This window comes from Chenopodium album, chromosome 5 (genome assembly GCF_948465745.1).
Source record: "Chenopodium album chromosome 5, dcCheAlbu1.1, whole genome shotgun sequence".
NCBI lineage: Eukaryota > Viridiplantae > Streptophyta > Magnoliopsida > Caryophyllales > Amaranthaceae > Chenopodium > Chenopodium album.
This window is the reverse complement of record NC_137838.1, coordinates 19,866,942-19,888,367: the sequence shown is the minus strand read 5'-3', so window position 1 is coordinate 19,888,367 and position 21,426 is coordinate 19,866,942. Positions and strand designations below refer to the sequence as shown.

The window sequence follows — 21,426 nt, the reverse complement described above, 5'->3', positions numbered from 1 at the left end:
GATGTGTTTATTTTAATAAAAATCTTTCTTTCTGTTTTCGAAATCTTCTCTATTTATGGAAATAGCCAGTCCAATTTTGCTTGGTCCATGATAAGGGTCAATTTATAGTGTATTTGGGTCGGGCTCGTAAAGAGCTTTCCAATGATATATTATAATCCCAATTCCGATGAATAATGAGGAAATTATGGTCCAAATACTAATTTGGGTCTAAAATGGTTTTATGGTCCAATGATCTAGTGGAGGGCCCATTAATTATTATTCCTAAAATTATTAGGATTGATTATAGTCTTCTAGAATAGTCTCGAAGGTTATTTTGCGTTCTGATAGCATTAGAATTGATAATTAATCTTTTAGAAAATAATAAATTTTGTTTGAAATAAAACAAGTGTTTTATTTTGATAAAATCTGATTTAAAATTAATTAAAACAGAGTTTTAATGGCTTAATTATATTGAGAAGCGGATTCCGTACAAAAGCGTGTTTTATCTTAAACCAGCGCCAAACGACAGAGCTTGTCGCCATGCGTGATCCTTGTCATTTCACGCTAGGTTGTGTCGCTTGCGACGGGGATTAGTTTTATTCCGAATCAAATAATGAATTGTTTCTATCGATTCTGGACTATTTTCTTATAAATAGGGGTTGTATTTCCCCGTTTTGATTCATTCACAGCCATCTAGTTCTATTCTTTTTCTCTCTAAAAGCTAGAAGCTTATTCTTTCTCCATCTTTATAAACCTCCCCTTTTACAAAATTCCACATTCACAAGCTCTAGACACACCTATCCAAGATCGAAGTTGTCTTCACCCTAGACGTGAAAGGTTGATAATTTCTGAGGGTTTGGTCCCAAATCCCTATTTCAATTATTTAATTTAATTGTTTGATTTAATATTTTCCTTGAAGTTACTAACACGTGTATTTTTTTATTAGAAAGAGATACGAGGCATCGAAAAAGCGCACATGAATACGAGAAGAATAAAGTAGAGGCCTATTATTAGAGCAAGTTAGCGATCTAATGGATCGTGAAGGTGTGTAACCTTCATCCTGTGAACGGTTTACAAGTTCTTAAAACTTGTTTGCAACTCTTTTTTTCTAGCTTCCTTCCCTTTGGAAACCACCATGCTTAAGTGTACGATCACAGTACGACTCAAGTGTGAGATGCTTGAAATATTCCTTACAGTTTTTTGGTGACTCCACTGGGGAGGATATCTGTTTTAATTCCTAAAAGTTATTTAAGCAATAATTTAAAATGAGTGGACGAGACTCGAAACGTTCTAAGTATTCATGTGCGTAATTTTGATTGACATTATTGGCATAAGCCTAAAAAAGGTCAACTTTGGAAAGACAATCTGTAATGTGTCAAAAACATAGGATTTTTACACGTAGGAAATTTGGGAAATATCTTTCACAACTGGGATCGAAAAAACGCTACAAAAAATCTGAAAATTCAATAAACAGAAAGCTGATGAGGCATGTAGAAACCGATGCCGAGAAAACAAAGCCAGCACCATGCCATGGCCTTGTCGCTGCGCGACAACAATGTCGTTTGGCGACACAGCTGTCTTTTGGCGCCAGACTATGTTGTCTCGGGCCATGTTCTTCCAATACTGAGCCAGAAATCTACCTTCTTTGTTTCGACCGATTCTAGTACTGTTCGCTCGGTTCTACTTCCTGATTTAGTTTTTCTTACTTTTCTAAACCCGTATGTGCTCTACATATGGCCATAACCCTCTGGAAATTCATGCTCCATCTACCTAATCGAACGCCCATGGAAACGAAGGGTACATCCGAGTTTGTTGAATTTACTAAACCGTAACTCGCGGGGTCCCATCCACTCACGCCAACTGATACGTGTCGTTTCCCGTATAAAATTAATTAATAATTAACCTTAACTTAAACATCAAAAATATTAACACCTAGTGTAGACACCCATTTGTGTCTCCCCAAAACCAAACCCGGTGATGAGTACCCTTCACGTCGAATCATAATCGAATGAAGTGAAAGTGTGGAAAGTCTAGTGTTGCAGATAGTTTTAATTTCTTTTCTCTCCGTTTTTGAAAACCTATTTTAAGAAAATAGTCAATCCATTTTGGTTCGTCCATGATAGAAGTCCATTAATAGTGTAGTTGGATGACGCTTAAAAAGAGATTTCTAACGATATATAAAAAGCCCAATTCTGATGAATAATGAGGAAGTTATGGCCAAATTACTAAACTGGGCCCAATTTGAGCCTTATATGTGGCCCAATGATCTAGAGGAGGGCCTAATATGGATTTATCATTCCTAATGCAATTAGGAATGGTTTTAGTCTTCCAGAACCTTCTAGAAGGTTCTTTTCATTCCTAATTCAATTAGCATTGATAATTTGACTTTTGTTGACTTTTTAGAGTTTTAATCAGAATAAAAGAATGTTTTTGAGGAAAATACGATATTATCCTCCTGTACGGTTGAATTCTATCTAATTTTAGAAAACGAGTCAAAAACGGGATTAGCGCCTAACGCCGGACATTAGCGCCTGGCGCTAAGCCTGGCGCCTGACGCTAGCGTTAGCGCCTGGCGCTAATGTTAGCGTCTGGCGCTAATTGCCAGCGTCGGCGCTAATCAAGTTTTATTCACGTCAGAACTCTGATTTGTTTTTCTATCTTTTTGGCTGATGTTCTTTATAAATAGCCTCCTAAAAACTCCGTTTTCATTCATTTACAATCTTTAATCTACAATCTACAACCATCAATTCTTTCTCTCTATAAGCTAAAGCTTCTCTCTCTCTTTTCTAAACCTACCTTTCTTACAAAATTCTGCATTCACAAGACCTAGATACACCTAGTATTATTCAAAGTTGCATTCACCCTAAACGTGAAAGGTTTTAATTTCTGAGGGTTTGGTCCCAAATCTCTCTTTCAATTATTATTTAATTTAATAGTTTATTATTTTCCTTGAAGTTACTAACGCGTGTATTTTGTTATTAGAAAGAGGTTCGAGGCATCCAAGTAAGTGCTTTAATTGTTTTATTGTTATTATGATGTAGAAATCATGCTTAGATTGTTATTATGATTCCTAATGTTATGTTAGGGCGTTTTGATCTTCCTAGTATCATGTTTAGGATGTTCCTAGTATCATGTTAGGATGCTTTCATTAGTATGATATTTAGGGTGATTTGCTTATATCAATCATGATTCATGTGATGCTTCCTATTTTCTTCCTAATATCATGTTAGTATCATGTTAGGGTTATAGCTTTGATTTTTATTGTTTTAGTGACATGCTAGGGTTTGTTATTAATCTTGTTAGTATCATGCCTAGGATCTTGCTATTATTATGCTTTAACATGATTATTTTAATTATTATGATTGTTATTTTAATTATGATCATAATTATTTTGATGATGATTATTATGTTGCTTGATATATATTTATTGTTATTGCTTGATCACACCTTTTATGCATGTTTAAAGGGAATTTGTACTTGTAATCACGCTTAATAAGATAATTAATAATCTAGTTAGGGTTAATTTCATTATAATTCAAGTGATCGCCAATAATAGTTTATTTGTACATTAATATTCAACAAACATAGATAAACAGGTTTAGGGTTAATCTATTGATTTCATGTTAGTCAGAAAGCGCACATGAATACAATCAGAATAAAGTAGAGACCTATTATTAAGGCAGGTTCAATCTCTTTTAGGTTGGATTTGTACCTTCATCCCCGAACTACCAATCATGGTTCCAGACCTATTGGAGTTAACGATCTCTTGGATCGTTGAGGGGTGTAACCTTCACCTCGTGAACGGTTTACAATTTCCTAAAACTTGTTGGCGACTCTTTTGCTCTATCTTCTTTCCCTTTGGACGCCACCGTACTTTAGTGTATGATCACAGTGGGGTTCAAATTTGGGATAATGCTTGAAATATTCCCTACACCTAGTAAAAAAGGTAAGTAAGGGTCGAACCCACGAGGAGATACATTAACTCAATAAACTCGAAATCAACACGAAACGCAAACTATATTTACATAAATAGAATTATTTACACTATATACATGAGAATGGGGGGTTAAATAGATCGAATAACTAAGCCAAACAATATACTAATCTATTGTTTAAAATAGACGACAAGCAAACCACCATTGTGAAACCAATTCGATCATAGATTAAAAACAACATAACTTAATTCCCAACTTCCTTTCATATAGTCTCCTTCAATATTCAACTTAATATTTAGGTAGTCAAATTACTGTCGTAGTCGATTTGACATGTATAGCTCACTAGAAATCAGAATCTTACTAATACACTTTCTACCCAATAAATTTGCTTTATTAGATCAACCCAAAAACTCATCAAAACTACGATCGAGCCCCTCAAACTAGTAATATCGAGTCATTCACTCTAAATTATCAATTAACGCCGCATCAAGTAATAATTTAGCATAGTCTAATTACTTCATACTAGAAATCGTGTACTCAATTACAAGTATAAATAAATTAAACGTTCATATGAAAACAAGGAAATCATGTGAATTAATTAAATATCAAACTTGAATATTGAAATATGATTTTATTTTGAGTTTAAACGACGAAACATAAATTGGGAAATTAAAGATCAAATTACAACCAATTCACCAAGTAGAAGAAACCAAATTAATCACAAAATTAAAAGATGAGGAGTAAACTAAGGAGAACTTATGAACAAAATTAAACGACGAAACATAAATCGGGAAATTAAGAATCAAACAGCCGCTGCTCGAATCCACCGTCAAATTCGTCCCTTCGCCTTCCAATACCACCCAATCGATCAACCTTGGATAATTCGTGCTCTACTAAGCCTCACGAACTTCCCGTATTTTTGTGGTAATACTTGTATATTTTCTAGGAGGGATAATTGGGGATTTTGTAACCGAAAACAACCTAGGTTTTCTGGGATTGAAGAGATAAATTTGTGAACAAAGATAGAGATTCCTCTTCTCTTATCTTGCCTTGAATTTCGGTAGATAATTGATGAAGAATGATAATGGTGGTTTGGGAAAATTGGGTCTTGGGTTTTCACGCAGCTTTTTCCTCTTTTTCTTCTTATCTCTTCTTTTTTTTTCTTTTTTTTCCTTTTACTCTTTATTTGGAAAGTGAACTTGGCATGTTGGAAAGTACATAAGGTATTATGAGCTTCATTCTTCCACGTCCAATTAATACTCCTCTTATTTTCCTACCAAAAACACACAACATAATATTAAGTATCACTACTTATTATAAATTTAGTTATAAAATAAAATACTAACATAAATAAGAACTATAAATATTAAGTTGACTAATTTCATAAAATAAATAAAAGAAAACGATTATAAGACTAATATTAGGGACTAAAAAAATGGTATATTATGCACTTATCAAATTCCCGCACACTTATTCTTTGATCGCCCTCGAACAAACTAAATAAAACTAACCTATAAAAGCAATAAAACTAACTCACTGTGGTAGGAATCATGGTTACACATAGCATGTTCAACAACCCCTTTAAACGTCAGGATATACCCACAAAGTTTCTTTATTTGGAATCCTTGAACCAATCAGCAAATACAACTAAAATAAGCATTTCCCAGCAAGCATGGACCATATACTTGACATTTATAAAGATTTTAACACCCTCAATGTCCGACGTCATATCATTTCCGTTTCTCACCTTTATTTTTATGTATTTGATTAGATGTCTCTGATCATCATAACTTTTATGGAATGTAAAAGGAACAAGGTAAAATAAAGGTGGGAGATATGTTTAGGCTTGTAGTGGTACAGGTGGAAATTAGTAGAGCACATTAGTAGTACATTTATATCACATATCTCCAACATTGAACTTAGACATACTGGGTTTTTTTTTTCAATCTCAGTACTCTTAATGCTTTGTCTCTGTCAAATAGTTCTTGTAGCGAGTGTTCGACCAGTGAATCCCGGTCCAATTGGCCCAAGGCACTAGGTTTTAAGATACCCCTACGGATCTACTTACTCGAACTACTTAAGCATGAGATAAAAACATCACACGTACATAACTGGGTTTTGAACTCTTTTTAAACCCAGACATTGGTACGCAGAGCCTTCAAATCTGAAACTTTTCATTAGAAAACCACCAAATAATGACAACCACCATTTGACTTTACATCAGAATTTAACAATATGCTCTACTAATCCCAAAAGGTGTTTCCATTGTTTTATGGACAGGGCACATTTGTGAGTTTTATATGATAAGCAAACAAACGTAAGCTCAAATTGGCTCAATATTGGATGATGTTAATGGTAGGCATTGAGACATGATAAAATTTTTAGTGAGAAACAAAAACATTTACTAATCATACTAAAGAGGGGTTTAAGCTATCTTTCATGTCTGTAATCCACAACATGCTATAAGTAAAAGACATTTTTTTTTTTTTGCTAATTAACCCAAAGTTCCTTCATTTATTCATGAAACTAGAAATCTAAAATAACAAACTTTTAAATCTAAAATTCGGCAGCACCTCCTTTAAAGTAGGAGCAATCCACTAAAAATGAGCTATTTTAATCAACGCATTTACAACCAAATATCCATTCAAATAGCATTCTCTCCACAAAAACAAAACCAATTTCAAATATTCAATCCCCCCGCACTTAAACTTTTGATTGTCCTCAATGAAAACAAAGTTAAGAAAGGAAAAGATAAACTTAGCTGGTCATGTGTGCTATTTTAACGTTTATGTATCAGCTCCAAGTTTGTGTTATGTTCTGGAAGACTCACAAAATTTAAACTTTGAAGCACGGTGAAGCATTAAGCAGTTCATTTGTCTTATCAGGAAGTGAAATGTCCTGTCTAACCCTTTGTATTATGCTTGTTTAATCTGCCAGAGAAACTTGGGGTAAGGCTGGTGCTAATAACAAAACAAAAAGAACACACAAAACTAACATGAACTATTAAAAATAACGAAAGAAAGAAAGAAAATGTAGAAAAATAATTTTGGGTTGCCTCCCAAGAAGCGCCTCTGTTTAGAGTCGTTGGCTCGACATAATTCCTTCCTCAGTCTGATCGAAGGTCAATTTTGTCAATCATCCCTACAAAGTCATACTCATAAAATGGTTTCAACATGTGACCATTTACTTTAAACTCCTTACTAGTTTCCCAGCTTTTACTTTCAACTGCACCATGTGGAAAAATATTAATAATAACAAAAGGTCCTAGCCATCTAGACCGAAGTTTTCCAGGGAACAACTTCAGACGAGCATTATATAAAAGAACTTTATGTCCTACAATGAAATCAGATTTAATAATTCTCTTATCATGAAAAACCTTAGTCTTATCTTTATAAATTTGATTATTTTCATAAGCCTCTAATCGGATTTCCTCTAGCTCTTGTAAACTAAGTTTCCTTTGTTGTCCAGCCAACTCATAATCCATATTACACTACTTCACAGCCCAATAATACCTATGTTCGAGTTCTACATGTAAATGACATCCTTTACCAAACACAAGGCGATTAGTGACAGTCCTATAGGTGTTTTATAAGTTGTCCTATAAGCCCATAAAGCATCTTCCAGCCTAAGGCTCCAATCCTTCCAATTAGGATTCACCACCTTCTCTAGGATAGATTTAATTTCCCTATTTGAAACTTCAGCTAGCCCATTAGTTTGGGTATGGTAGGCAGTTGCTACTCTATGTGTCACATGATACTTTGCAAGAAGGGTGCCAAAAGTTTTGTTACAGAATTGGGTTCCCCTATCACTGATTATGGCTTTTGGCAGACCAAACCTATTAAAAATATGACTTTTGACAAACTTTACAACAGTTTTGGCATCATCAGTTTTGGTGGCTATGGCTTCCACCCATTTAGAAGCATAATCCACAGCAATCACAATGAAAAGATTACCAAGAGAAGAAGGAAAGAGGCCTAAAACATCAATGCCCCACACATTAACGATTTCACAAACTATGATTCCATGTTGAGGCATTTTGTTTCTTTTAGAAATATTACCTGTTTTCTGACATTGCTCCCATGATTTAAAAAATATGTAAGCATCTTTAAATAATGAAGGCCAATATAAACCACATTGCAGTACCTTAAACGCGGTTCGTTGAGGTCCAAAATGGCCACCAACTTCAAGAGAATGACAGAAATTCAAAATTGAAGAAAATTCAGATTCATCTACACACCTTCTTATCATCTGATCAGAACAAAATTTCCATAGATATGGATCATCCTAAAGATAATATTTAGAATCAGATTTAATCTTATTCTTTTGAGCTTTAGTGAGTGTAGGGGGAAATGTTCCAATCACTATGTAATTAACAATATCAGCATATCAAGGAGTGTCAACACTATATAAAGAAGCAAGCTGCTCATCAGGAAAAAATTCAGTTATTAAAGGTCAATCCTCTCTTGGTACAATTTTACTTATATGGTCAGCAACTGGGTTTTCAACACCCTTTCTATCTCTAATTTCCACATTAAATTCTTGTAATAGAAGCATCCACCTAAGCAACTTAGGTATTGATTGACTCTTCTTTAACAAATATTTAAGCGCTGCATGATCAGAATAAACAATCACACGAGTGCCAAGTAAGTAGGGCCTAAACTTCTCTAAAGCAAAAACAACAGCATACATCTCTTTTTCAGTTACAGTGTAATTGCACTGAGCATAATCTAGTGATTTAGAAGCATAATGGATCACATAAGACTCTTTATCCTTCCTTTGACCTAAAACTGCTCCTACAGCCTTATTACTAGCATCACACATAATTTCAAAAGGCAAAGACCAATTTAGGGGTCTAATCACAAGAGCACTTGTCAATTTTTCTTTTAAATCATCAAAAGCCTTTTTGCATTCATCGTTAAAGTAAAAAAACAACATCTTTAGCAAGCAAGGCACATAGGGGAGAAGCAATCTTGGAGAAATTTTTGATAAAGCATCTATAAAAGCCAACATGTCCTAAAAATTATCTAACTTCATGAACACATGTAGGATAAGGCAAAGAACTAATGACATTAATTTTAGCTTTATCAACCTCTAAACCCTTGGCACTAACAATATGACCAAGAACTACACCTTGTTCAACCATAAAATGACACTTTTCAAAATTCAAAACAAGGTTAGTTTCAACACATCTTTTCAAAACTTGAGATAAAGCATGAAGACATCTATCGAATGAATCACCAAATACTGTAAAATCATCCATAAACACTTCCATATCTTGTTGAATCAAATCAGAAAATATACTCATCATGCATCTTTGGAATGTTCCAGGAGCATTGCATAAACCAAAAGGCATTCTTCTAAAAGCAAATGTACCAAAAGGACAAGTAAAATTGGTTTTATCTTGATCTTTAGGGGCAATGGGTACTTGTGTGTAACCTGAATAACCATCTAGAAAACTGAAAACAGAAAAAAGATTGTCCAGCAAGTTTTTCTAACATCTGATCAATAAATGGAAGGGAAAAATGATCTTTTCTAGTATCTTGATTAAGCTTCCTAAAGTCAATACAAACTCTCCATCCATTAGAAACTCTAGTAGGGACAAGTTCTCCTTCATTATTTTCTACAACAGTTATTCCACTCTTTTTAGGTACCACATGAATTGGACTTACCCATTAGGAATCGGAAATAGGGTAAATCAATCATGCATCTAACCACTTTAGAATTTCCTTTTTAACTACTTCCATCATTGAAGGATTTAATCTACGTTGAGCCTCACTAGTTGGTTTAGCATCTTTTTCAAGAAAAATTTTATGCATGCACATAGCGAGGCTAATGCCTTTTATGTTAGCTAAAGTCCATCCTAAGGCTTCCTTATGATTTTTAAGCAAATTCAATAACCTAGTCCCTTGAGATTCATTTAAAGAACTTGAAATAATCACAGGTAGAGTCTCATTATCACCGAAATAAGCATACTTCAGATTAGAGGGAAGGGGTTTAAATTCTAATTCAGGTGGCTTAACAATAGAAGGAATCGATTTAGGCACAACAGAAGGCAAAGATTTTTCGCATCCATTAGAAACATCATATTCAATCATATCAGACGATGCTACAAAAGAATCAACCAATTCTGTATTTTCAACATCGCCAAAAACACCATTTGCAAACAAATTTTCACACCACTCATCAAAAACATCTTGAGCCATCCAATCACATGCATCAAAATAATCGATAGAACTAACATTATTGATATAATTAGGGTATTTAATAGCATCAAATATGTTGAATTTAATCATTTCACCATCAAATTCCATTGTTAGATTACCTTCATGAACATCAATTTTAGTCTTGTAAGTCTTTAGAAAGGTCAACCCAACAATAAAGGAACACTTTCAAATCTATCAACCATGTCAAGCACATAAAAATCAGCAGGAAAAACTAATTCATTCACTTGAACAAATACATCTTCTAAAACTCCCAAAGGAAATGCATTAGATCTATCAACTAGTTGGATAACCATGTTAGTCTTAGACAAAGGACCAACATTCAAGGTATCATATACAGATTTAGGCATGACATTGATTGAAGCACCTAAGTCTAGCATGCATCTTTCAAAAATAGAGTTACCAATTTTACATGGAATAGAAAACATGTCAGGATCCTTACATTTAGGGGGAAGTTTCTTTTGAATTACTGCTGAAATGTTTTCCCCCATACTTACCTTTTCATAAGGGCAAAATTGTCTTTTATTAGTATAAAGTTCCTTAAGAAACTTTGCATAGCGCGGCACCTACTTAATAGCATCAAGAAGAGGAATATTAACTTCAACTTTCCTAAAAGTCTCTAGAATTTCATTGTCCATAGCTTCTTTCATAGATTTAGAAAATCGAGAGGGGAAAGGAGGAACATCTTTAAAATGAGAAACATCAAAATTCACATCAGAATTACCCTTCCCTACAGGTTCTTTCTCGCTCTCTTTATCATGTTTTTCCTTACTCTCACTAACTACATCCTTAGGTGTGACTTCTACTTCTTTCTTTACTGCTATATTCTTCTTTTTAGGTTCTGCTAACTCTTTACCACTCCTACGTGTTACAGCTTTAGCATGTTCATTTGGATTGGCAAGTGTTTGAGAAGGAAGTCTATTCGAGAGTTGAGATTCCAAATTACTTAGAGTAGTGCTTATTTGACCTATTTGAGTGTCTATGTGATGCAAGTGAATATTAGTTTTATTTTGATATTCAACACCATGATCATGAACCTGTCCTATTTGGTTTGCCAACTGTTTCACCAAGTCTTCTAATGAAGGGCTAGCAGTTTTAGGTGGTGGGCTTTGTTGACCATGTTTCTTAAATTGATTAAACTGTTAAAATTATGGTCTATTACAATACCTTAGATTAGGGTGGTCTTTCCGGCCTTCATTATAAGTTTGTGAGAAAGGATCATACTTCCTATTTTGTTGACCAGAAAACCCCCTAAGGCATTAACATCTTCACTCTGTAAAGTAGGACATTCATCAGTAGCATGAGAAATATCATAACAAACACCACAAACTCTAGATTTAGACTCATTACTAGCAATTTTAGAAACAAGAGTAGTTAATGTAGCAATTTTTTGAGAATTTTCTTGCAATTAATTATGAACACCACTTATATCAATTTCATTTACTCTTTTAACATCATTTCTAGTACTAAAGTGTTGTGTATTCTGACCATATTAGAGATTAATTTTCTAGCTTCAGTAGGTGTTTTATCAACTAATGCAGCCCCACTAGATGCATCTATCATACCTCTATCATTAGGTAACAAACCCTCATAACAGTATTGAATTAACAATTGATCACTTATTTGGTGTTGTGGACAAGATGAACAAAGCCTATTAAAACGTTGCCAATACTCATATAAAGACTCATTATTATTCTGTCTAATTCCACAAATTTCCTAATAAAACCTATACGACACGCAAGAAAGAATCTTTCAAGAAAAACTTTTTCCAATTCTGCCCAAGAATTAATGGAACTAGATGGAAGTTGCTCATATAACCACTCTTTAGCAGGATCTTGCAAAGAAAAAGGAAAAGCATGCAATCTAATATGTTCCTGTTCTATTCCTTCGAGATTCATAGAAGTACATACAACTTTAAACTCTTTTAAATGTCTATAAGGATTCTCACCTGCGTTCCCATAGAATTTAGGGAGAAGATTAAGGAAACCTAAGTTCAGTTTGAGGGAATTCTCTAGTTCTGGAAAGACAATACATAGAGGATCTTCTCCTGTTTTAGGGGCTCCCAGTTCTTTCAATTGTCTGTTCTGCCATGTCGTTATATTTGATCGGCAATGGATCTTCTAATTCAAGTGTTGGTTTAACACTGAAAATATGAAGAAGCTCCTTTAGTTTTGCTATGTTTATCAAGTTTATGTACACTCTTATGCGCTGAAGTCTTGCTTCTTTATTTTACGCGTACATGCGCCTATATAGAAAACAGAATTTTATGAAAGATGAGCCTGTGATATTAGTGCATAAACGTATTTTGAAAATAAATTTCTTGTCAAAACTAAAATATATGCAAAATCAAGGGCTGATATCCACTACAAGAAAACAGCAAAATTGCGACGGGTCGTCGGAACTTATCCAAAATCCGTCGGAAAGAAGGTTTCCGACGGAATTCCGTCAGAATAGGTCGTCGAAAAACGCTTTGTAAGAAATTGGGCATTTTACGACGGAAATTCCGTCGTAAACCATCTTTCCGACGGAATTTACGACGGATATAACTTCGTCGGACTTGAAATTGACCTTAACTGGCAGTCCGTCGCAATTTTCCGACGGGAAAAGATCCGTCGCAAAATACAAATTCCGACAGAAATTTCCGTCAGAAATTATAATTTCCGACGGAAATTTCCGTCGAAATTTGTATTTTGCGACGGAAAATTCCGTCGGAATTTGTTGCTTGCGAGGAAATTTTCCGTCGGAATTAATATTTTTGCGACGAAATATTCCGTCGAAACATTTAGTTTTGTGAGGAACTATTCCGTCGGAATTATTATTTAGTGAGGAAATATTCCGTCGCAATTTTTTTTGCGATGAAATATTCCGTCGGAAAGACCTTCCAGCCCGCAAGAAATTTCTATAAAAAAATGCATTTCCAAACCCGAATTTTGTTTATAATAAATCCACAAAAAACAAAATGCATTTCAAAACACTAGTAGAAAAACTACAAAGGGCACCCCTGTATTGCCACCGGTTCAAGGCAAACCGGTGGTTAAAAGGCTAAGATTGAAGCAGCTTTAAACCGGGCTAGACATATGGCACCGGTTCAGTTTTGAATCGGTGGCAAAAGATGTAAAAAAAAAAAACCGGATCGTCACATACACACATAACCCTAATAGTTTCTCAATCCGCCTCCTTCTATTCCATTTTCTCCTCTCTCCTTCTCTCTCATCTCTCCTCTCTCCCTTCTCTTTCCTCTCATCTCCCTTATTCGATCTCCTCTCCCTAAGCTAGCTTCTTCGATCTTCTTTCATCTCCTCTTTCTAGCTTCTTCGATCTCCTCTCTCTCTTCGATCTTCACCACCACAAATTCGACCACCACCACATCACCACTGCCGCAAAGCCGCCACCACCACCATAAAGGTCGACCACCGCCACAATGCCCACCGACATCAACATTAACAACAATTTCTTGGTATAATCATTCGAGGTTAGGGTTTAAATCGATTTTGTTGGGTTTATTTAATCGATTATTGGAGATTTTGTTATATTTAAATTTGGGTTTGATTTTGGATTTAAATCGATTTTTCTGGGTTTATTTAATCAATTATTGGATTTTAATTCGAGTTTTCTCAATTTTTCTGGGTATATTATCTGAATTTAATCGGTTTTGTATTTTAATTTGATTTTCTCGTTTTTTTTTGGGTTTAATTAATCAATTGTTCTGAGTACATGCATGTGTATTTTGGGTTTTTTTTTTTTTTTTTTTAATTTTGAGTTTTCTAGGTTTTTTTTTTAAAAAAAAAATTCTGGGATTTTGTATTTTTTTTCAATTTTTCTTATAAGTTTGAGTTTCTGGGTTTTTTTTTTTTAATTTTGAGTTTTCTAGGTTCGTGAATTTTTTCTAGAGCTTGATATAAAGTACTTTGATCTTGGTCTCCCAAATCGTGAGACCACCAATGATAAAGTCACTGTCGAAAGTGCAGAAGCTACACTCAAGTATATCTCTATACTGCATCTTATATATTTATTTCCCATACAAATTACATAGTACCATGAGTATACTTCAAGGAATAGACTCTTTAGGTTCGTGAATTTTGAGTTTGTGAATATTTTTTTTCAATTTTCTGGTTTTTTGGGTTTTTTATTTTGGGGGGGGGGGGATTTCTGGGTTTATTTTCTTGCTTTTAATTTCGTGATTTCTGGGTTTATTTTCTTGCTTTTAATTTCGTGATTTCTGGGTTTATTTTCTGGGTTTAATTTTCGTAATTTTCGTTTATTGTGAGTTTTTATTAATTTCGTTGTTTTAATTGATGCAGGTAAATAATCAAGGTGTTGATTTTGGAATTTTGATTTCAATGTTATAATTTTTTATTCTTCGATGTGTAATTTTTTTTTTCTTCGATGTTTCAATTTTTTTTCTTGGGATTTTGATGTTGTAATTTATTTTATTTTTTTGTATTGTAAAATAACAATTTAATCATCAATATATTTCTGATTATGTTTCGTATTCAAGCTTGGTTATATGTTTTTGATTTTATTTGTTATTTAATGATCAATTTTGATCAATATATCTCTTATTGTATGTCTAAGTGGAGAAAGCAAACTTAAAAAAAAAAAAAAAACATGAATTGGCACCGGTTAACCGGTGCCAATTGACATTAATTCCAAAAAAAAAATAGTTATGGCACCGGTTAACCAGTGCCAAAAACCAACAAAATCGGTGCCAAAAAGGGGGGTAATTGGCACCCCCCACAGTGACACCGGTTCAAAACGGTGCCTTAGGCCGGGTTTGAACCGGTGCCAATTTCATTTTTTCACGTAGTGAAACCTGAAATTGTTGTTTTAAAAAAATTAATTACCGACCTACGGAATTATATTTATTTACATATATATATAATAATTATGTCCTAGTACAAAAGATAGTCCATATTTTGGTATCTATACCAAACAAAAGCTATGTTAGAGTGAATCTATGCTAGACTAAAGCTAAGCTATGCAATCGCTTGGAAACCCTGGCCTGCTCCACCACTACCCGGGTCGTCCCTTGGGTCTCGATGCTGAGGATGAATGGTGGAACATGAGTCGTTGTTGGTGAAACGACTCATCATCTCATCCATACTCTCCTTGTATCTCCTCTCCATTTCAGCCATTCGGGAGTCAATTCGCCTTTGCATCTCGGCTTCAATTTGAGTTTGGAGAGCTTTCACCCTGTGTTCCATCTGGTCTTGCATCTGAGAAATGACAGACGACATGTATTGCTGTGAAGAACGGGAAGCTCGACCCATCCGGTTGCCATAGTAGAGCTCTGCACTTTGGCCAAGTCCCTTCACACGCCCCTTCTTATTGCGCCCACCCACCGTCTCCCATAACAACTAATTGGGACTCTTCTGAATCCCCTGACTCCTTGTTTCTTGGAGCTTCTTCTGGTAGGTCTCCTACAAAATATTGAAGATAATAAAAAAAAAAAAATTGTTAAAAAAAAAACCAACAATATAAGGTAAGGTTTCTTATTCTTGATTATTCAGTTGCATATTTGGCCTATATGGCTGAAATTTGAGGTGCCTAAGGATAGAAATAAAGAAAAATAAGCACATAAGTCAATTTTCAACCCTAACTCATCCAAAATCATCCAAATTTGGCCTATATGGCTAAAAGCATGCCTATTTTCTATGTTTTCAATCAAATGGACTCGTTCTTTCTTCTAACATTCCAATATCACATACTTTTATGTGCCTAAGGATAGAAATAAAGAAAAATAAGCACATAAGTCAATTTTCAACCCTAACTCATCCAAAATCATCCAAATTTGGCCTATATGGCTAAAACCATGCCTATTTTCTATGTTTTCAATCAAATGGACTTGTTCTTTCTTCTAACATTCCAATATCAATTGCTTTTAGGTGCCTAAGGATAGAAATTAAGAAAAACAAGCACATATGTCAATTTTCAACCCTAACTCAACCAAATTTGGCCTATATGGCTAAAACCATGCCTATTTTCTATGTTGTCAATCAAATGGACTCGTTCTTTCTTCTAACATTCAAATATAAATTTATTTTAGGTACCTAAGGACAGAAATTAAGAAAAATAAGCACATTTGTCAAATATCGACCCTTACTCATCAAAAATCATCCAAATTTGGCCTATATGGCTAAAACCATGCCTATTTTCTATGTTTTCAAACAAATGGACTCATTCTTTCTTCTAGCATTCCAATATCACATAATTTTAGGTGCCTAAGGATAGAAATAAAGAAAAATAAGCACATAAGTCAATTTTGAACCCGAAATCATCCAAAATCATCCAAATTTGGCCTATATGGCTAAAACCATGCCTATTTTCTATGTTTTCAATCAAATGGACTCGTTCTTTCTTCTAACATTCTAATATCAATTGCTTTTAGGGCCTAAGGATAGAAATTAAGAAAAATAAGCACATATGTCAAATATCGACCCTTACTCATCCAAAATCATCCAAATTTGGCCTATATGGCTAAAACTATGCCTATTTTCTATGTTTTCAATCAGATGGACTCGTTCTTTCTTCTAGAATTCCAATATCACATACGCTTAGGTGCCTAAGGATAGAAATAAAGAAAAATAAGCACATAAGTCAATTTTCAACCCTTACTCATCCAAAATCATCCAAATTTGGCCTATATGGATAAAACCATGCCTATTTTCTATGTTTTCAAACCAATGGACTCGTTCTTTCTTCTAACATTCCAATATCAATTAATTTTAGGTGCCTAAGGATAGAAATAAAGAAAAATAAGCACATGAGTCAAATTTCAACCCTAACTCATCCAAAATCATCCAAATTTGGCCTATATGGCTAAAACCATGCCTATTTTCTATGTTTTCAATCAAATGGATCGTTCTTTCTTCTAGCATTCCAAATTCAATAACTTTTAGGAGCCTATGGATAGAAATAAAGAGAAATAAGCACATATGTTCGAGCATCGACCCTTACTCATCCAAAATCATCCAAATAAGCATATAATGAGTTCTACTTTGCTAATTTGCCATATATCAAGTCATATAATAAGTTTTTACCGCAATCCTTTTTGCTTTGGTGTTGGCAGCCACTTGGCCTTTTCCAGGCATTTCCTTGAAGTGTGTCTTCAAGAAAAGATTATGGGCATTTGGTAATTGGCCTTGGTTTTCTGCATCCTTTATATATACATGCAGAAAATCAATGAAAACATGTTAGCCCACCAAAATTCATTAATACACAAATGACTTAATTGTTACTGGACATATTTTAGGAACCTTACCATCCTTTTAGCATGTTGTACAGCTGACATTGAACCTTGAAAGTGGGTCGGTTCAACGACATTTTTCATGGATCCGCCTCTTCGGTTCTTCTTGTTTTGTTCCGACCGCTTCTTATAATCTGGATCAGTGGCAACAATTCGCATCATGCATTCATTGACATCTTTATTAAGCCATTTTGGTCTGCCACCATTCAGCCTGTGTGATGTGGTAGAACGTGTCACGTAGGCGATTTGCAAACTTGAATTCGAAAGTGTCCTTCACATGGTCGTTTAACTCATGTGCCCACTTGAATTTTTTCTGCAAATCAAGAAAATATCTTTATTACAAAATTCAACTCCATCAATATACTTTATAAAACATGTATTATGTTAGGTTAAAGTTATCATACGCTGAACAAGTTCCAAAAGTGCTCTCTCGAATCTTCATCAACCTCTCCATAATTCCTCCAAGGCTCAACATAGTAGCCGGTTAGCATGTCGGAGAGCACATTCTTCACCGGCTTATCATCAAACCTATAATAAAGGATAGACATTCATGTTAGTAGATAATCAACAAAAAGTGAACAAAACATGGTAAAAGTAATACAAATTCACTTTATCAAAATAAATACGAATTTAAGGATATTTCATTACAAATACATATGCACCAAAGTGTGGAAGGGTCCATCTCTAACACAGACAATGAACTCCCTTCGTATAACGGTTGTTCAGAAGCCCTTAACAAATAAAAAAATGGCTTGGCTTGTGCATTAGACTCCTCCTCTAATGAAACAACCGCCTCTTCGGAATGGCCTTGATCTTGAGACTAACCAAATGCATCAAAAACCATTTCACGATATTCATTTGACTGCCTTCCACGAGTTCCTGGAAACCCTTCCCCATGACACATCCACTCATAGTAATTAGGTAAAAAAAACACTGCGATACAAATGAAGTTTAATCGTATCCGGATCCCAAAGACGTTTGTTTTTGCATTTAAAACATGGACACCTAACTTAATTCGGGTTGCTACTCTCGGGATGATCTTCCACATATTTAAGGAATTCATCTACCCCCTTCAAGAACTCGGGATTAATAGAATTGCCAACCTTCCTTTCGTACATGCAGCTACGTTCTTTTCGTTTCATGATTACAAGTTCTACACAACTAACACATATGTCATTAATCACATTACTCAGAAAGCACAATATATATTCATTATAGATCAAAGTGTTATGGAAATGCAAATGAGAAGAGAAATGATTTCCAAGGGTCCTTATCACTCCAACCTAACCCATCCTTGGACGTTCAATCTCACTAGTGAATGTATGCCAGGATTTCAATTCTATGGAAAATCCGGCAGCATCTCCCTACAGTTCCCCAAGTACACGATATAGGCGATTAGAAACACCTATATATGTACCTAGAGAACATTGTAGAGAAATGACAAGGAAGGATCTTCCTTAGAATTAAAACAAAGGAATACGTTCACCACCTAAGTGAGAATAAACGTACAAGGACAGTCCCAACCGGGGACTATTCAAGGCATACTCCTAATGTGTATGCCTTGAACGGGTATCTAGGTATATTATTATGCAAATTATTTATTTAAAAATATATATACTTAACTAACATACATAATATTAAACAAATATATCAAGATTAAACTAAACAAGAGAAACATATCATAACACCATACTATTAATATAAACCAAATCAAACCAAACCAAAGTAAACTAATATATCATATTAAACTAAACCAAACCAAACTACCGTTTTATATATTAAATTAAACTAACATATTTCTAAAAAAATAAACTAAATTAAGATACTTTATATTAAAATAAATTAAACTAAAACACATTATATTAACATAAACTTAACTAAACTACATTATGTTAAACTAAACTAAACCAAACTAACATTGTTTTTTTTAAAGAGAAGGGAGCAATTAATTAATTATAAGAGATGACCAATGTGACTAGATTAACCAAACTAACCTACATACATACATTATAATTAAAACCCAACACACTGTCTAATAACCAAAGTAACATACACACATACATTATATTAGGGTTTGTAATGTAACTAACCTTTAGATCTGCACTTCTTTTTAACAATTAAACCAACAAAATTGTACAAATCCTACAAAAAATTAAAAAAAAAAATTAAGGGTTTATAAGTAAACAAAATTAAATTGAAAAAAAAAAGGGGGGAAGCGAAGGACGACTTACTGAATTTTCAGCCAATATCAATGTAGGTGCTTCAGTCACGGCGAGGGGATGGAGGTGCGGCGCAGAGGCTGCGTTGTGGTGGTTAAAGGTTAGCCGGTGGTGGTTTTTTGGCAAAATTAAAAAAAACCAAAACTTATAGGGAAACACTTACCTAGACGCGGCAGTGGCGTCGCCGGAAACAACCACGGCCAGGTGGTTCAGTCACGGCTAGGGGACAGAGGTGCGGCGCAGAGGCTGCGTTGTAGTGGTTAAATGTTAGCCGGTGGTGGTTTTTTTGCAAAAGTAAAAAAAAAAAACAAATTTACGAGGGCAACACTTACCTAGACACGGCGTTGCATCGCCGGAAACTACCAGGCCCGTCAACATCTTCCTCGACAGCTCTCTCTTCCTCCATTTCTTTCTCTTTCTCGTTCTCTTTCTCCTCTCTCTTTCTTTCACCCTTCTTTCTCTCTTTCGTTCTCGGCGGCGGGTGTGCGTCGACGGCAGGCGTCACCGTCGCCGGCGAAAGTTTAAGCGCCGCCCTCTACTTCTCTTTCTCTCTCTCCTTCTCTTTCTCTCTCTGCACCAATTCGTCTTTCCCCCTTTTTTTTTAGGTCAAGCCACGAGTTTTAATTTTCAAAATTAACACAGACATTTCGACGGAACAAAATTCCGTCGTAATATTAAAATTCCAACGGAATATTCCGTCGCAAATTAATTTACGACGGAATATTTCGTCGAAATTTTAATATTACGACGGAATTTTTTTCCGTCGGAAGATTTACGAGGGAAAATGCATCGTAATTCAAATTTTCCGTCGCTAAATTGCGACGAAACGTTTTCCGTCGAAAATTTTCAACTTTACGACGGAAAAACAGGTCCGTCGCTATTTAGCCTATTTCTAGTAGTGATCAGATATTCAGATTTAACAACACATGTTTAATTATAAGTGGTTCTAACAGTAAGTATGCTGAAATTTAGAAGTATCAGACAAGCTAAGAAATTATATGAACCCGACCAAGCAATCTCATGAAATCATCGGTTGTCATGTGCAAATTCTCACAACTAATTTTACTCAAGTAGATATGTATCAGTTTAGTATTTCAACAAATTTTTAGCAAAATGGTCTTCCTGAATTTAGGATTAGGCATACAATCACACATGCACCTGTCAAAATTCAACATGTGAGGCTTGCAAATTATCTATAATATTCTGGTCAGCTTTTATTTTTTTAGCTTTAGCAGTTCTGAAGTAATGAGATCAGATCTTCAGACAAGAAATTGTAAATGTCATGTATTTGGCAGTAAATATACTAAATTTCAATAGCAAATTAGCAATTCAACATCTGAAAAGTAATAATATGACCATCAGATTGATAATCCAACAGATTGGCAGAATGCTCATGCTCCAAAATTCAACATGTTAAGCTGGCTAATCGTCAAAATTATGCTACCAGACTGATGCACATCAGGACCTTAGATTATCATTTATAGAGTAGCCCAATACAGCATATAAATAATGAACACAAAGTCTTTTAAATTTATTCTGCCTTTAGACCCTTCAATACAGATGCTTTAGAATAGATAGCCTCGAAATTATAATTCTTAGCACCATTTAAATACCAATAACCAAAATACAAGTGTGTTACCTATTTATCATTAGTTGTAATAAAATTAATCAGTTCAATTTTCAGGGGACAAGCAGCGCACAAATCATGCAAAAAGTTGCTAAGAAAACATGACATATACTTTTCTACCATTATGTGAGTTAATATAGATTAAGCTTGCAAAAACTCGGTCAATAACAAGCATTATACAGTATAACTCATTAACATA

The 21,426-nt window shown here is 34.6% G+C and overlaps 2 protein-coding genes and 1 long non-coding RNA gene across 3 annotated transcripts; all 3 read right to left on the bottom strand.

Moving 5' to 3' along the window:
* Window positions 1-7,020: 7,020 nt before the first annotated feature.
* LOC145632718 (uncharacterized) lies at window positions 7,021-7,398 on the bottom strand. Its single transcript, XM_081685061.1, has one exon. It carries the CDS (start codon window positions 7,396-7,398, stop codon window positions 7,021-7,023), a length of 378 nt encoding a protein of 125 aa, XP_081541187.1.
* A 2,880-nt stretch (window positions 7,399-10,278) lies between these two features.
* Window positions 10,279-10,626, bottom strand: LOC145632717 (uncharacterized). Its single transcript, XM_081685060.1, has one exon. It carries the CDS (start codon window positions 10,624-10,626, stop codon window positions 10,279-10,281), a length of 348 nt encoding a protein of 115 aa, XP_081541186.1.
* A 4,334-nt stretch (window positions 10,627-14,960) lies between these two features.
* LOC145630570 (uncharacterized) lies at window positions 14,961-20,712 on the bottom strand. Its single transcript, XR_014112097.1, has 8 exons — window positions 19,933-20,712; window positions 19,764-19,846; window positions 19,613-19,680; window positions 19,472-19,523; window positions 17,786-17,909; window positions 17,397-17,694; window positions 17,176-17,292; window positions 14,961-15,555 (listed from the first exon to the last, which is right to left on the bottom strand). It is a non-coding gene; the product is annotated as an uncharacterized LOC145630570 (long non-coding RNA).
* Between the last annotated feature and the right edge of the window lie 714 nt (window positions 20,713-21,426).

What these genes read in the sequence shown, in the direction of transcription:
- LOC145632718 (XM_081685061.1), bottom strand. Translation starts at nt 7,398, where the DNA reads ATGGATTATGAGTTGGCTGGACAACAAAGGAAACTTAGTTTACAAGAG.
- LOC145632717 (XM_081685060.1), bottom strand. Translation starts at nt 10,626, where the DNA reads ATGGGGGAAAACATTTCAGCAGTAATTCAAAAGAAACTTCCCCCTAAA.